This window comes from Petromyzon marinus, unplaced genomic scaffold (assembly GCF_048934315.1).
Source record: "Petromyzon marinus isolate PM22_M1 ecotype Great Lakes invasive population unplaced genomic scaffold, UKy_Petmar_22M1.pri1.0 PM_G_Scaffold_15, whole genome shotgun sequence".
NCBI lineage: Eukaryota > Metazoa > Chordata > Hyperoartia > Petromyzontiformes > Petromyzontidae > Petromyzon > Petromyzon marinus.
This window is the reverse complement of record NW_027422706.1, coordinates 3,673,922-3,690,782: the sequence shown is the minus strand read 5'-3', so window position 1 is coordinate 3,690,782 and position 16,861 is coordinate 3,673,922. Positions and strand designations below refer to the sequence as shown.

General features: G+C 48.0%; 1 protein-coding gene and 1 long non-coding RNA gene across 3 annotated transcripts; one reads left to right on the top strand and one right to left on the bottom strand.

Moving 5' to 3' along the window:
* Positions 1 to 574: 574 nt before the first annotated feature.
* Positions 575 to 7,777, bottom strand: LOC142910699 (uncharacterized). The gene is made up of 3 exons (XR_012933067.1): positions 7,664 to 7,777; positions 4,314 to 4,378; positions 575 to 940 (listed from the first exon to the last, which is right to left on the bottom strand). It is a non-coding gene; the product is annotated as an uncharacterized LOC142910699 (long non-coding RNA).
* A 156-nt stretch (positions 7,778 to 7,933) lies between these two features.
* On the top strand, positions 7,934 to 13,914 carry LOC142910698 (gap junction gamma-1 protein-like). Of its 2 annotated transcripts, none has more exons than XM_076060095.1 (4): positions 7,934 to 8,024; positions 10,391 to 10,725; positions 10,874 to 11,215; positions 13,152 to 13,914. In XM_076060095.1, exons 2-4 carry the CDS (start codon positions 10,424 to 10,426, stop codon positions 13,585 to 13,587), a joined length of 1,080 nt encoding a protein of 359 aa, XP_075916210.1. In that variant the 5' UTR covers positions 7,934 to 8,024; positions 10,391 to 10,423; the 3' UTR covers positions 13,588 to 13,914. The 2 variants fall into 2 exon arrangements, with proteins under 2 accessions (XP_075916210.1, XP_075916209.1); XM_076060094.1 differs by lacking the exon at positions 7,934 to 8,024 and adding an exon at positions 8,661 to 8,729.
* The last annotated feature ends 2,947 nt before the right edge of the window (positions 13,915 to 16,861 follow it).

Genomic DNA, 16,861 nt, shown 5'->3' with positions numbered 1-16,861 from the left:
AGGCTCGAACGCAAAAAGACGGAAACCTCCCCAGGGTTCCACGTGGAGACCTGGGGACACTTGGAGGCATTTTGACACCACCCACCACCCCCGCACGGTGCGATGCTGAGACGCTTGGAGCAGGCCGCACACACCCCCCTCCATCCTCCCCTTCCTCCCTCCCCCCTTCCCTCCCACCCCTCTCTCCCCTCCCTCCTCCCCTCCCTCCCTTCCACCCCTCCCCTCCCTCCCACCCCTCTCTTCCCTCCCTATCTCCCTCACCCACTGCTCGTCCCTCCTGACCCCCCCCTCCCAAACTGATGATACGGGTTCCATCTCAGCGTCATTGCCTGTCGCAGTCGCTCCATCCACTCACGCCCCCTCCGACCCCTCTCCCCGCCCCCCCCTGCACCCCTTCCCTCCGCCCTCCCTCCTCCTCCCCCTCTCTCCACCCCTCCCCCCGCTCCACCCACCCCTCCTCCCTCCGCCTCCTCTATAACCCCCCCTCCCCCAACTCTGCTCCCTCCACCTCTCCCCCCGCGCCCCGCCGTGCCCCCCCCGGCGTGTCTCCACGCCTCCTCCGTCGGGTTGAAGTGGACGTTCCGCCCCCGGCTGGCGAGCTCCTGTAGCTCCCGTCGCCTCTCGACAGAACTCCGATGCCGCGAGAACTGTTCCCTCAAGAACACCTCGCGCTCCATCGCAACCCTCGCCTGCTCCACCGCCTCCCTCTGCCTCACCCGTGAGTCCCTCCTCGACTCCCTGTCGCCTCCGGCCCCGCTGCTGACCCCCCGCCCCCGGCCCTCCCTGTCCGGCGGCCGCTGCTGCCCCCTGTCGGCGTCAATCAGCTGCCTTAGCCTGTCCGAGATGTCGGAGATCCTCCCGCGGTTGACTTCTCCTCCTCGACCTCGGCCCCTCTCCATGGCCGGCGGTTGTCACCGGTCGGATTCTTGCTCGGCCCCTCCTGTGCCGTCACAGCAACCATCGCGGCCGTCATCGCCTCCAACACCGTCACCTCTGCGTGGGTCTCTGTAGGTCTCTGTGAGTGTGCTGGTTTCTGTGGCTCTCCGTGGGTCTCTATCAGTGACGTGCGGTGAGGTCAATGGCTGGGGGAGGCACTGGCTGGTGTCAGAGCCAGATTCACACACTGAGGGGGGCGTGGCCTCACTGATGTGGGCGTGGCCTCACTGAGGGGGCGTGTTAGACACGTCCCCCTCAGTGAGGCAGATGTGAGAGCTGCCTCCCCTGGTGCTTTTTCATTGCAGTTTCACGACGAGACCAGCGGCCCTACATATCTTTATACATACACGTGAAATAAGTTACCTGGAGTATGGAAGGCGAGGACATGAAATGAAGGGGTCTACAAACATTACATTGGTGACATACTGAGATAGTAACAAGCACGTGCTTTTTGCCCACGCTCCATCCAGTTACTGAGGGGTTGCGCAATCAGAGGGGAGGCTGAGCTCGTCGCTGTCTCACCTCTCGTCTCTTCCTGTATTTGCAGCGGAGCTCCGCAAATTTGGCGATTTTGACTCTAAAAATGATTGGAATCGTACAGAAATTACATTCATAACACACATCAGTGGAAAAATCTTAATATTTATTTTATTGGATTATTCTTTATTTTTACTTTTCGTAACAGCTGTTTTCATTGGAGTATCACAGGTGAGGCTCTGCCTCCCTTGCCTCCCCTGACCGCACGTCCCTGGTCTCTATGAGTGTGAGTTTCTGTGGGAATGAGTCTCTGTGGGTAGCAGTGGGTCTCTATGAGTGTGGGTTTCTGTGGGTATGGGTCTCTGTGGGTAGTAATGGGTCTCTATGAGTGTGGGTTTCTGTGGATATGGGTCTCTGTGGGTAGTAATGGGTCTCTATGAGTGTGGGTTTCTGTGGGAATGCGTCTCTGTGGGTAGCAGTGGGTCTTTATGAGTGTGGGTTTCTGTGGGTATGGGTCTCTGTGGGTAGCAGTGGGTGTCTATGAGTGTGGGTTTCTGTGGGTATGGGTCTCTGTAGGTAGCAGTGGGTGTCTATGAGTGTGGGTTTCTGTGGATATGGGTCTCTGTGGGTAGCAGTGGGTCTCTATGAGTGTGGACATTTGTGAGCATGGGTCTCTGTGGGTAGCAGTGTGTCTCTATGAGTGTGGGTTTCTGTGGGTATGGGTCTCTGTGGGTAGCAGTGGGTCTCTATGAGTGTGGGTTTCTGTGGATATGGGTCTCTGTGGGTAGCAGTGGGTCTCTATGAGTGTGGGTTTCTGTGGGAATGGGTCTCTGTGGGTAGCAGTGGGTCTCTATGAGTGTGGGTTTCTGTGGATATGGGTCTCTGTGGGTAGCAGTGGGTCTCTATGAGTGTGGGCATTTGTGAGCATGGGTCTCTGTGGGTAGCAGTGGGTCTCTATGAGTGTGGGTTTCTGTGGGTATCTGTCTCTGTGGGTAGCAGTGGGTCTCTATAAGTGTGGGTTTCTGTGGGTATGGGTCTCTGTGGGTAGCAGTGGGTCTCTATGAGTGTGGGTTTCTGTGGGTATGGGTCTCTGGGTAGCAGTGGGTCTCTATGAGTGTGGGTTTCTGTGGGTATGGGTCTCTGTGGGTAGCAGTGGGTCTCTATGAGTGTGGGTTTCTGTGGATATGGGTCTCTGTGGGTAGCAGTGGGTCTCTATGAGTGTGGGTTTCTGTGGGAATGGGTCTCTGTGGGTAGCAGTGGGTCTCTATGAGTGTGGGTTTCTGTGGATATGGGTCTCTGTGGGTAGCAGTGGGTCTCTATGAGTGTGGGCATTTGTGAGCATGGGTCTCTGTGGGTAGCAGTGGGTCTCTATGAGTGTGGGTTTCTGTGGGTATCTGTCTCTGTGGGTAGCAGTGGGTCTCTATAAGTGTGGGTTTCTGTGGGTATGGGTCTCTGTGGGTAGCAGTGGGTCTCTATGAGTGTGGGTTTCTGTGGGTATGGGTCTCTGGGTAGCAGTGGGTCTCTATGAGTGTGGGTTTCTGTGGGTATGGGTCTCTGTGGGTAGCAGTGGGTCTCTATGAGTGTGGGTTTCTGTGGGTATGAGTCTCTGTGGGTAGCAGTGGGTCTCTATGAGTGTGGGTTTCTGTGGGAATGGGTCTCTGTGGGTTGCAGTGGGTCTCTATGAGTGTGGGTTTCTGTGGGTATGGGTCTCTGTGGGTAGCAGTGGGTCTCTATGAGTGTGGGTTTCTGTGGGTATGGGTCTCTGTGGGTAGCAGTGGGTCTCTATGAGTGTGGGTTTCTGTGGGTATGAGTCTCTGTGGGTAGCAGTGGGTCTCTATGAGTGTGGGTTTCTGTGGGAATGGGTCTCTGTGGGTTGCAGTGGGTCTCTATGAGTGTGGGTTTCTGTGGGTATGGGTCTCTGTGGGTAGCAGTGGGTCTCTATGAGTGTGGGTTTCTGTGGGTATGGGTCTCTGTGGGTAGCAGTGGGTCTCTATGAGTGTGGGTTTCTGTGGGTATGGGTCTCTGTGGGTAGCAGTGGGTCTCTATGAGTGTGGGTTTCTGTGGGTATGGGTCTCTGTGGGTAGCAGTGGGTCTCTATGAGTGTGGGTTTCTGTGGGTATGAGTCTCTGTGGGTCGCAGTGGGTCTCTATGAGTGTGGGTCTCTGTGGGTATGGGTCTCTGTGGGTAGCAGTGGGTCTCTATGAGTGTGGGTTTCTGTGGGTATGGGTCTCTGTGGGTAGCAGTGGGTCTCTATGAGTGTGCGTCTCTGTGGGTATGGGTCTCTGTGGGTAGCAGTGGGTCTCTATGAGTGTGGGTTTCTGTGGGTATGGGTCTCTGTGGGTAGCAGTGGGTCTCTATGAGTGTGGGTTTCTGTGGGTATGGGTCTCTGTGGGTAGCAGTGGGTCTCTATGAGTGTGGGTTTCTGTGGGTATGGGTCTCTGTGGGTAGCAGTGGGTCTCTATGAGTGTGGGTTTCTGTGGGTATGGGTCTCTGTGGGTAGCAGTGGGTCTCTATGAGTGTGGGTTTCTGTGGGTATGGGCCTCTGTGGGTAGCAGTGGGTCTATATGAGTGTGGGCATTTGTGAGCATGGGTCTCTGTGGGTAGCAGTGGGTCTCTATGAGTGTGGGTTTCTGTGGGTATGGGTCTCTGTGGGTAGCAGTGGGTCTCTATGAGTGTGGGTTTCTGTGGGTATGAGTCTCCGTGGGTCTTTGTAAGCATGGGTCTCTGTGAGTGTGGGGCCTTACGTGGTGAAATTAAAATTATTGTGAGGTGATGTATGATGATTATGCGTAATCTAAACTGTTTTTTGTGTGTATACATAAACTGTATATTATGTATATATAAAGTGTATATTATGTATATATGAACTGTATATTATGTATATATAAACTGTATATTACGTGTATATAAACTGTCCGCACCAGGGACAGCTCCAAGCGAGGAGTGAGGAGCACGCTGGGGCCTTCTTGGCGTTGATTCAGCGACGGAGAGCCGTGGGGAGAGAGGGGGTGAGATGGGAAGAGATGAGAGAGGGACATCGAAAGAGAGAGATGAAACATCTCCTGCTGCTACTTTTGCTGCGTCTCCCCTTAAACTCATACAGGAGACTTTACATTATAGTGGTAGTAGGACACAGTACTACTACTACACAGTACTACTACTACACAGTACTACTACTACACAGTACTATTACACAGTACTACTACACAGTACTACTACTACACAGTACTATTACACAGTACTACTACTACACAGTACTATTACACAGTACTACTACTACACAGTACTACTACACATCACTACTACACAGTACTACTACTACACAGTACTACTACTACTACACAGTACTACTACACAGTACTATTACTACACAGTACTACTACTACACAGTACTACTACTACACAGTACTACTACACAGTACTACTACTACACAGTACTACTACACAGTACTACTATTACACAGTACTACTACACAGTACTACTACACAGTACTATTACTACACAGCACTACTACACAGTACTACTACACAGTACTACTACTACACAGTACTACTACTACACAGTACTATTACTACACAGTACTACTACTACACAGTACTACTACACAGTACTACTACTACACAGTGCTACTACCCAGTACTACTACTACATAGTACTATTACTACACAGTACTACTACTACACAGTACTACTACACAGTACTACTACTACACAGTACGATTACTACACAGTACTACTACTACACAGTACTACTACACAGTACTATTACTACAGAGTACTACTACACAGTACTACTACTACACAGTATTACTACACAGTACTACTACTACACAGTACTACTACACAGTACTACTACACAGTACTATTACACAGTACTATTACTACACAGTACTACTACACAGTACTACTACACAGTACTACTACTACACAGTACTACTACTACACAGTACTATTACTACACAGTACTACTACACAGTACTATTACACAGTACTACTACTACACAGTACTACTACACAGTACTATTACACAGTACTACTACACAGTACTACTACTACACAGTACTACTACACAGTACTATTACACAGTACTACTACACAGTACTACTACTACACAGTACTACTACTACACAGTACTACTACACAGTGCTATTACACAGTACTACTACACAGTACTATTACTACACAGTACTACTACACAGCACTACTACACAGTACTACTACTACACAGTACTACTACTACTACACACGCCAGCTCGTGACGTCTACTTAGTAACACTTGGCCTGCTGAGTCTCTGTTTCTGTCTCTCTCTGTCTCTCTATGTGTCTGCCTCTCTCTCTCTCTCTCTGTGTCTCTCTGTCTGTCTCTTTCTCTATCCCTGTGTCTCTCTCTGTGTCTCTCTCTGTCTCTTTCTCTATCCCTGTGTCTCTCTCTGTGTCTCTCTCTCTGTCTGTCTCTTTCTCTATCCCTGTGTCTCTCTCTGTCTGTCTCTTTCTCTATCCCTGTGTCTCTCTCTGTCTGTCTCTTTCTCTATCCCTGTGTCTCTCTCTGTGTCTCTCTGTCTGTCTCTTTCTCTATCCCTGTGTCTCTCTCTGTATGTCTCTTTCTCTATCTCTGTGTCTCTCTCTGTGTCTCTCTCTGTCTGTCCTTTTCTCTATCCCTGTGTCTCTCTCTGTGTCTCTCTCTCTGTCTGTCCCTTTCTCTATCCCTGTGTCTCTCTCTCTGTCTGTCCCTTTCTCTACCCCTGTCTCTCTCTCTCTGTCTCTTTCTCTATCCCTGTGTCTCTCTCTGTGTCTATCTCTGTCTGTCTCTTTCTCTATCCCTGTGTCTCTCTGTGTCTCTGTCCCTTTCTCTATCCCTGTGTCTCTCTCTCTGTCTGTCTCTTTCTCTATCCCTGTGTGTCTCTCTCTCTGTCTGTCCCTTTCTCTATCCCTGTGTCTCTCTCTCGGAGGCGACGGCGAGATGGTGACGACGATGGACGTGAGTAGCACGACGGGCAATCATCCCACTTCCCAGCAACAGCCACGAGGTCCCACACAGGGGCCCCTCCTGGACTCTCAGCGAGGCCACGCCCCTCCCCGGCCACGCCCTCCTTCTGGAACCTGCGAGCGCCCTTCCCGATTGGCACCCTCTGTGACTTTTAGCCGAGATGTCCCCCTCTCAAGTTTCTACCGTGGCCTGCAGGCGTCAGTAGTGGCGTCGTAGGCAGCGCTATGCCACGCCACTCGCAAAGGTTAAAGGTGAGTACTTAACAATAATGACATTTTGATTTAAAGCTTTCGTGACTGCAGGGATTCATATTCTTGGTTCTTTCGGTAAAGTCACCTGCACGTAGAAGGGAAACAATAAAATAATAAAAATATAAAACAATAAAATTCTCACGAAGTTTCGACTGCAACACGAGCAGTCATCATCAGGTGTTTCCCTTCTACGTGACTTTTACCGAAAGAACCAAGAATAATAATGACATTGCCAGGCATCTTAATTTCTTTGGGAGTACTCCCTCGGTGATTTAATATTGCTCGAAATAGATTGGTTTAATGTGGTTCATTAAGGTCCAGGTAATGACTACGCTTGCTGTACGAGTTACAAATCTGTTATGAGTGGCTAATGCTGATTTGTTTTTACGTGGATTAAATGCACACAGCAGCCAGTGCAAAGGCGTTTTTTTGTACAAATACATTTTGAAGTATATATAGTATGGCCAATTTAAACACTGCATAAAACAAATTATAAGATTAATGCCTTTTAATGTTAATGAATGCAAAGGAAAAAAGATCAAAACACAGTGTTTAACCATTCGGTCTCTGATACATTTAATGTTTAGTTATGAAATCGGCTCAAATCTATCAATATATCAATAGTTACAATTCCTGTAAGTTTTAAACTATTATACACTGCAAGTACATCAAGTGAAGGTTGGTTGAATACGGTAGTTTAAATTTTTGAAGATTTTGGTTGAGGTTTTATTTTGAACAGTACAATCGTGTTCATCAACCAATCAACAGAGAGCCGCTCTATGGGTATCTCGGTAAAGTCAAGTAGGTAATAAAATAATTTAAATTAAAACAACATTTTATCTTATACCTGCTACGTCACTTTACTGAAAGAAACTAAGAGTGTGGATCCCTGCAGTCACGAAAACTTCAAGTCGAGATTATTATTATTGTTGCTGATACAGCTGACCCTGGACTTCCAATATCCCGGGAAAGGATTCGAGACTTCCCCGGACGTCGGCAAACGCGAACTTACCAGGAAGAGAAACCGGGACAGGTGGCAACTCCAGGTGGAGCGCCCCGCGACAATTACCGACCGCGCGCGCGGTCGGAGCGAGCGACTGGCGGCGCGTGGGCGGGGCTTGGTGACTCACCCGGACTGTACCACCCCGCTGGACGTTGTGGGGGGGGGGCTGGCAGTGCCCTGCCCGACAATGGGTCTCGGTGGTCACGATTTACATTTAGAGATGGGATCGGCCAAGTTCGGCTTCCCCCCCACCCCCCACCGCCCACCGCCGCACCCCCTCCACTTTGTATCGGATACGGTGAGTTCAGCTCCTGGCTAAGTGACTCAGTGCCCAGGTCGACTGCCGCCACTCTGCTGCGTCATTAAAATCGTAAGCCCGGCCAGGTTCAAGTCCTGCTCTGGAGAGGGGGTGGTGTTGACTCAGCCTATCATCATCCCTCGGTGGGAGTGGTCGATAAAATAGGTACCAGTTAGGTGGCACGTGACTTGTAGCCACCAGGGCGCACAGAAAGATGCGGGCTGGATGTTTTATGCCGGGTGAACAATTATGATGCCGGATCATCGACGCATGCAGAGAGAATCGAAGCCCCGGGCAAATTGTAGCTCGTGGCGAGCGGACACCGTGGACCCTAGCGACTGGGTCGCGACTGATTAATGAAAAGATTGTGGGGTCATTAGGAAGGATCACAGGGAGGTAGTGAGGATGGGTCTGGTAGGACGGGGAGGTGGGAATTGGAGCGAGTGGACAGTGTGGGGGAGGGGTTCAATGGGGTCTTGGTTTTGTGGGGGGGGGGGAGGTATGGGCGAGGCGGGGGGGGGGCTGTTTACAGCCCTGAACCAGTGGTGGAAACTCCACATTACTATGGTGGGGGCGAGTAACCCCACGGATTATCAAACCCGGAGATCTGCGTTGGGTCTTTCACATCCACTACCACCTATGGGCACACGACCCTGCCACGTGGGGGCGGACCCTGCCACGTGGGGGGGGGCGGACCCTGCCACGTGGGGGGGGGCGGACCCTGCCACGTGATGCGCGTTCGGTCGACCTCACGGCCACATCGCGTCACTGTGTCACGTGAGTACTTTGTGCTATAGAGTCACTAAATATACTGTTATAGAGTCACTAAATATACTGTTATAGAGTCACTATTAATACTGTTATAGAGTCACTATTAATACTGTTATAGAGTCACTATTAATACTGCTATAGAGTCCCTATTGATACTGTTATAGTCACTATTAATACTGCTATAGTCACTAATAATACTGTTATAGAGTCACTATTAATACTGTTATAGAGTCACTATTAATGCTGTTATAGTCACTATTAATACTGTTATAGAGTTACTATTATTACTGCTATAGAGTGACTATTAATACTGTTATAGAGTCACTATTAATACTGTTATACAGTGACTATTAATACTGCTATAGAGTCACTATTAATGCTGTTATAGAGTCACTATTAATACTGCTATAGAGTCACTATTAATACTGTTATAGAGTCACTATTAATACTGTTATAGAGTCACTATTAATACTGTTATAGAGTCACTATTAATACTGCTATAGAGTCACTATTAATACTGCTATAGAGTCACTATTAATACTGCTATAGAGTCACTATTAATACTGCTATAGAGTGACTATTGATACTGCTATAGAGTGACTATTAATACTGCTATAGAGTCACTATTAATACTGCTATAGAGTCACTATTAATACTGCTATAGAGTCACTATTAATACTGCTGTAGAGTGACTATTGATACTGCTATAGAGTCACTATTAATACTGTTATAGAGTCACTATAAATACCGCTATAGAGGGACTATTAATACTGCTATAGAGTGAATATTAATACTGTTATAGAGTCACTATTAATAATGCGATAGAGTGACTATTAATACTGTTATCGAGTCACTATTAATACTGCTATAGAGTCACTATTAATACTGCTATAGAGTCACTATTAATACTGCTATAGAGTCACTATTAATACTGCTATAGAATCACTATTAATACTGTAGAGTCGATATCTACTGCTATACAGTCAGCATGTACTACTGTACAGTCCATTAATACTGCTATACAGTCAGCATGTACTACTGTAGAGTCGATATCTAATGCTATAGAGTCAGCATGTACTACTGTACAGTCCATTAATACTGCTATAGAGTCAGCATGTACTACTCTAATCATAGCAGGTACCACCACTTTCGCTTGCCCTGCTCTAATCATAGCAGCTTACACCACAGTATGCATGCACTGCTGCAGGGAAAGCAGGTACCACCACACTATGCACTGCTGTAGTAATAGCACGGACCACCACAGTCACTATGCACTGCTGAATTAATAGTGCTCAGTTGTGGCGAGAGTGCAGAGTTTCTCACATCTGCCCAGTGTGCTCATGACCGGCTCCGGTTTAACACCAGAGTGTGTGAGGACGGGTGAGACATCCTCTAACACAAGTGCGGCTACGCTTTTTTTTGGTCACGCTGCACAATGGTGCCGATCGCCGGGACTGGTTTACTACGGCCTTTGGAGCGGCTTTGCCAGTTTCGCCAGATCGGCCCAGGACCGCTGGATAATGTCGGATGATAATCGTGTGGTGACGGATAATCGATGACGATCGACGGTGTCTCGAGCTGAATGCGGTGCCCAACGTGCGACATTGGTTGACGCGCGGCCGGCCAACGCGCCGTCTAAATCCGCGTCTCTCTTCTGGAATTCTCAGGCGGGCAACGCTTTTGGTGAGCCGGCGGTCGCAATGAGCTGGAGCTTCCTGACCCGTCTGTTGGAGGAGATATCTCTGCACTCGACGTACCTGGGCAAGCTCTGGCTCACCACGTTCCTGATCTTGCGCATCATGCTGACTATCGCGGCGGGCGAATCCATCTACCACGACGAGCAGAGCTCGTTCATGTGCAACTCGCAACAGCCGGGCTGCACAAACGTCTGCTACGACTCCTTCGCTCCCCTCTCCTACGTGCGCTTCTGGATTTTTCAGATTATCACCGTGGCGGCGCCCAGCATTCTCTACCTCGCCTTCGCCATACACAGGATACAGAGGTCTAGTAGAGTTACGACGATGACGATAATCGTGATGATGATAATGACGATGAAGGCCCCCCCTCCCCAAAAAAAAAACCTTAATTCCACTCTTTGTTTTGGTGAGAAGGATATTTTTAAACTTTCATTCCCGCGTCGTTATCCGCAGGTCAGAAGGCTCGACCGGCCACAAAAAGCACCGACGGACCGAGCAAGCCGAGGAGAATGTCCAAGCGGAGAAAGGAGGGGAGTTTGCCGACGAGGCTGGCGAGGTCAAGAAGAACGACCACAGATGGCACGACGGGCGCCGCGCGATCCCGGCCGACGGCCTCATGTGGGCGTACACGCTGCAGCTCGTCCTGCGCACGGTGGCCGAAGTGGGCTTCCTTCTGGGCCAGTACGTGATGTACGGCTTGGAGGTGATCCCCCGCTTCGAGTGCCCCCGCCGCCACCCTTGCCGCCACCGCGTCGACTGCTTCGTGTCGAGGCCCACGGAGAAGACCGTCTTCCTGTACGTGATGTACGCCGTGGGCGGCCTCAGCCTGGCTCTCGACCTGGCCGAGCTGACTTGTTGCCAGGCAGCCGAGCCAAGCGCCAGCAACGGTCAGGGCTGGATTAAGGTTCTTGTAGGCCCTAGACACTTCTGTCTCGTAGGCCTTCAGTCAGGGCCAGATTAAGGTTCTTGTAGGGCCTTGACACTTCTATCTCGTAGGCCTTCAGTCAGGGCCAGATTAAGGTTCTTGTAGGCCCTAGACACTTATATCTCGTAGGCCTTCAGTCAGGGCTGGATTGAGGTTTATTGTAGGCCCTAGACACTTATATTTCGTAGGCCTTCAGTCAGGGCCGGATTAAGGTTCTTGTAGGCCCTAGACACTTCTATCTCGTAGGCCTTCAGTCACGGCTGGATTAAGGTTCTTGTAGGCCCTAGACACTTATATCTCGTAGGCCTTCAGTCAGGGCCGGATTGAGGTTTATTGTAGGCCCTAGACACTTCTGTCTCATAGGCCTTCAGTAAGGGCTGGATTAAGGTTCTTGTAGGCCCTAGATACTTCTATCTCGTAGGCCTTCAGTCAGGGCCAGATTAAGGTTCTTGTAGGCCCTAGACACTTCTATCTCGTAGGCCTTCAGCGGTAATGTTCTACAGCTGCTACTGCTGCTAACCCATGTCACTAACTCCCTCCGCTGTCACTCGGCTTCCTTCACGCGGTACTTGAAACTGGACGTGCGTCGTCGCTGCTGACACGTTCATTACTTAGCCAGTGCCCTCGTTCGACGGGAGGGCGCGCTGCGTGCCCGCACTTCTGCAGATTCCTACTTGAAGTCATTGGGGAGAGGAGCAAAAATATATCACGCGAGGTAAGCCTCGAAATATCGAACGCGGAAATGTCTTCCGCTATTTATTTTTTGACCGCGGCTATCGCGTGGGATGCCGTTTGTTTTCACCGATAACAAATTCGACGTCACCATGGGACCTCCCATGATGTAGCTGCACATGATGTAGCTGCTCACAATGAGCTCTCAATGTGCTGATAGTGGCATTGTGTCTGTGCTGTTCGCCTTTTGGCATCCTCTGGTCTAACACTGTTTGAGGCTAGGCTCTAAAGATAGCTCTCCCTGGTGTGGACCAATCAGTTTCAAAGACAATGCATCATATACTACCAGAGCATGTTTGTTTGCATGTTCACCACAAGTGTAGCGACATAAATGGTGTCACTACTCTGTAGCGACAGTAGCGAGTGAAGAGTGGTGCTGTATGCGTGGTGCCGCTCTATGGTACCAGAGTGAGCACGGCACGGAATGGCTCACTAGAGGGCAGGGTCCGGGTGTCGCTGAGGTCGGGTCAGGACATGATATCCTGGGTGAACCCGAGAGGGCACGTGACTGGACGAGGGGGCAAGGGGGGACGTGAGGGTTACGTGATAAGGACTCAGGGTCCATCCCGGAAGGATCTGGAAGGGGGCGTGGCCAAGGGCAGAGCCGGCCACGCCCCCTCCCGGAAGGATCTGGAAGGGGGCGTGGCCAAGGGCAGAGCCGGCCACACAGTTATAAACCAAGTCCCGGGTGGGAGCGGGGCTGCTGGGTCAACTCTGGGAATGAAGCCGCCATCTAAGGTCCTCGGTCTCCGGTCTCCGCTAGTGGACCAGGCAGCGTGTTGAGCTGTCCTGGTCCGGTAATATAATTAGCTAAGTTGGGAGCGGTGGTTACCGCCCTATGTCGTCATCCTGTTGAGAGTTACCTGTTGCCTCCAGTTCTAGTGTGCGCCTAAATGGAACCCACCACACAAGTGCTGCGTGTGGTTAATGTGAACTTGATTCCATGCAAAAGGTTTCTATTTGGCGTTCCAACATCTGAACACAACTCGTGCTTTATTGCCAGAAAGGGTACGGGCTTCCTCCCTGACGCTCAAAACGTGCCGTTCCCACTGCTACTGTCGTTGCCATGAACAGGATTGCGAACGGCGATCCTCCTCCTCCGCCTCCTCCTCGTCGCGCGGCCGAGACGGAGGAGGCCGCCCCCCGGCAGGTGGCGATAACGCCGGCGGCTGCGTCGCAGCTGCAAGGTTACCTGCGCGCGATACAGCGGCGGCTGGAGCTGACGGTTTCCCCACCACCCCGACGGGCCAGGGCAACGCGGGGATACGGGGAGAGCGGAGCAGGGAGAGGTGGGGGAGGCGGAGAGGGAGGACGGCGGGAGACTCCGGCCTTACGCTCGGCCGCGGTGGCCGTGAGCAAAAACCCCCAAGTGCAGCTCGGCAAGAAATACGAAGTGGCGGCGGCGGCAGACGAAGTAGGAGATTCCGGAGAAGAACAAGGAGAGGTCAAGGCCGCCTCTAGGAAGGGAAGGGCCGTCCGAACGAAGAAATATCCAACCATCTCAGTTTAAGTTTCCTTACTCTTTGGTCCTTTCGGTAAAGTCACGTCGGTAGAAATAAACATTTTACTTTTTATTCTTGGTTCTTTCGGTAAAGTCACCACGTAGAAGGGAAACTATAAAATAATAAAAATATAAAGCAATAGAATTATCTTATTGTTTTATATTTTTTATTTTTTTATTTTATTGTTTCCCTTCTACGTGGTGACTTTACCAAAAGAACCAAAGAGTGTGAATCCCTGCAGTCGCGAAAGCTTCAAGTCGAGATTTAAGTTTCCTGTTTTGAGTTGAACGCCGAGTTATTCACGAATAAAGGTTTTCTCTTTTGGGGGGGTCAGATCTCGCTTGTGAGTTGTAGATATGTCGTTGAGCACTCCACCACCCGGCATCAGCCAGCAAGGTTCTGTCACGTAGACGAAACCTCGTGCCGGGTGGTTACTACTGCAGCCCACCAGTGTGTTTGAGAGAACAATTGTGAGCATGGATTTATTCTCCCAACACTATACACTGCACTACTATACACTACACTATACACTACACACGGCACTATGCTTTACCTGACTATACACTATACTACTATACACATCACTACTATACATTACACTACTATACACTACACACAATACTGTACATTACACTACCATACACCACTATGCACTACACTATTATACACTACTCTACATCACTATACACTTTAGTAATATTCACTACTATACACTACACTATACGCTGCTATACACCACAGTAATATAGGCTACACTACTATACACTACACTGTACACTGCACTATACACTATACATCACTATACACTATAGGAATACACCTTGCTATACACTACACTATATGCTGCTATACACAGTAATATAGGCTACACTACTATACACTACACTATACACTACACACAATACTGTACACTACACTACCATACACCAATATACACTACTATACATCACTATACACTAGTAATATACACTGCTATACACTACACTATACCCTGCTATACACCACAGTAATATAGGCTACACTACTATACACTACACACAATACTGTATACTACACTACCATACACCACTATACACTACACTACTATACACTACACCATTATACATCACTATACACTATAGTAATATACACTGCTATACACTACTATACACTACTATACACTACACTATACACTACACCACTATACATCACTATACACTATAGTAATATACACTACTATACACTGCACTATACACTACTATACACAACACCACTATACACACTATACACTACTATACACTACACTATACACTACTATACATGACTATACACTATAGTAATATACACTACTATACACTACACTATATGCTGCTATACACTAGACCACTATACACTACTATACACTACTATACATCACTATACACTATAGGAATATACCTTGCTATACACTACACTATACGCTGCTATACACAGTAATATAGGCTACACTACTATACACTACACTATACACTACACACAATACTGTATACTACACTACCATACACCACTATACACTACACTACTATACACTACACCACTATACATCACTATACACTATAGTAATATACACTGCTATACACTACTATACACTATACACTACTATACACTACACCACTATACATCACTATACACTATAGTAAAATACACTGCTACACACTACACTATACACTACTATACACTACACCACTATACATCACTATACACTATAGTAATATACACTACTATACACTACACTATACACTACTATACACAACACCACTATACACCACTATACATTACTATACACTACACCACTATACACTACACTATACACTACTATACACTATAGTAATATACACTACTATACACTACACTATATGCTGCTATACACTAGACCACTATACACTACTATACACTACACTATACACTACTATACACTACACCACTATACATCACTATACACTACACTACTATACACTACACCGCTATACACTACACTATACACTACTATACATGACTATACACTTTAGTAATATACACTACTATACACTACACCACTATACACTACACTACTATACACTATAGTAATATACACTACTATACATGACTATACACTAGTAATATACACTACACCACTATATACTACACCACTATACACTACACTACTATACACTATAGTAATATACACTACTATACTATACACTACAATACACTACACCACTATACACCACTATACACACTATACACTACACCACTATACACTACTATACACTACTATACACTATAGTAATATACACTACTATACACTACACTATATGTTGCTATACACTAGACCACTATACACTACTATACACTACACCACTATACATCACTATACACTACACTATACACTACTATACACTACACCACTATACACTACTATACATGACTATACACTATAGTAATATACACTACTATACACTACACGACTATACACTACTATACACTACACCACTATACACTACTCTACACTACACTATACACTACTATACACTACACCACTATACACTACTATACACTCTGCTATGGGTGGGGGGGAGGGGCTGTCTCGTGCTGAGGGAGCTTTGAGGAGGGAGGCGATGTGAGCCAATCAGGGGGTGTGCGTGTCACGTGAACAAAGGAATTGCTTTTTTCGATTTAAAGCTTTCGTGACTGCAATGATTCATCTTCTTTGGTTCTTTCGGTAAAGTCACGTAGAATGAGAATAAAATAATAAATTGATAAAATAAGGCCGCTTGTGTTGTGGCCGAAACGTCGTGAGAATATTATTGTGTTATTTTATTTTATCAATTTATTATTTTATTCTCATTCTACGTGACTTTACCGAAAGAACCAAAGAAGAAAAAGGAATTGCTTGTCGAATGAATCGTTTACCAAACGATTCGCCTGCCGAAGAATCGACGTTTAATGCCTGCGGCAATTCCGGATCGACTCGACAAGAGGGAATCGACGATAAAAACCACGATTCGCGATCCGCAATGGCGGCGCTGCTCCTGTGCCCACGTTGACGTCTCCAGCTGCAGACTGATCACCTCCAGTAGGGCAGTGAAAATGCGGCTACTAGTACCAGTACTACTAGTACCAGTACTACTAGTACTGGTAGTAGTAGTACCACTAATACTACTAGTTGTATTAGTACTAGCGGTACTACTACCACGAGAACCATGAGTAGTAGTAGTACCAGTACTACTAGTACTGGTACTACTACTACCACGAGTAGTAGTAGTACCAGTACTACTAGTACTG

Excerpts from the sequence above, each read along its gene's own strand:
- LOC142910698 (XM_076060095.1), top strand. The coding sequence starts at position 10,424 with ATGAGCTGGAGCTTCCTGACCCGTCTGTTGGAGGAGATATCTCTGCAC. Across the intron at positions 10,726-10,873 it reads GCCATACACAGGATACAGAG|GTCAGAAGGCTCGACCGGCC; the intron begins GTCTAGTAGAGT and ends CGTTATCCGCAG. Across the intron at positions 11,216-13,151 it reads ACGGAGAAGACCGTCTTCCT|GATTGCGAACGGCGATCCTC; the intron begins GTACGTGATGTA and ends TGCCATGAACAG.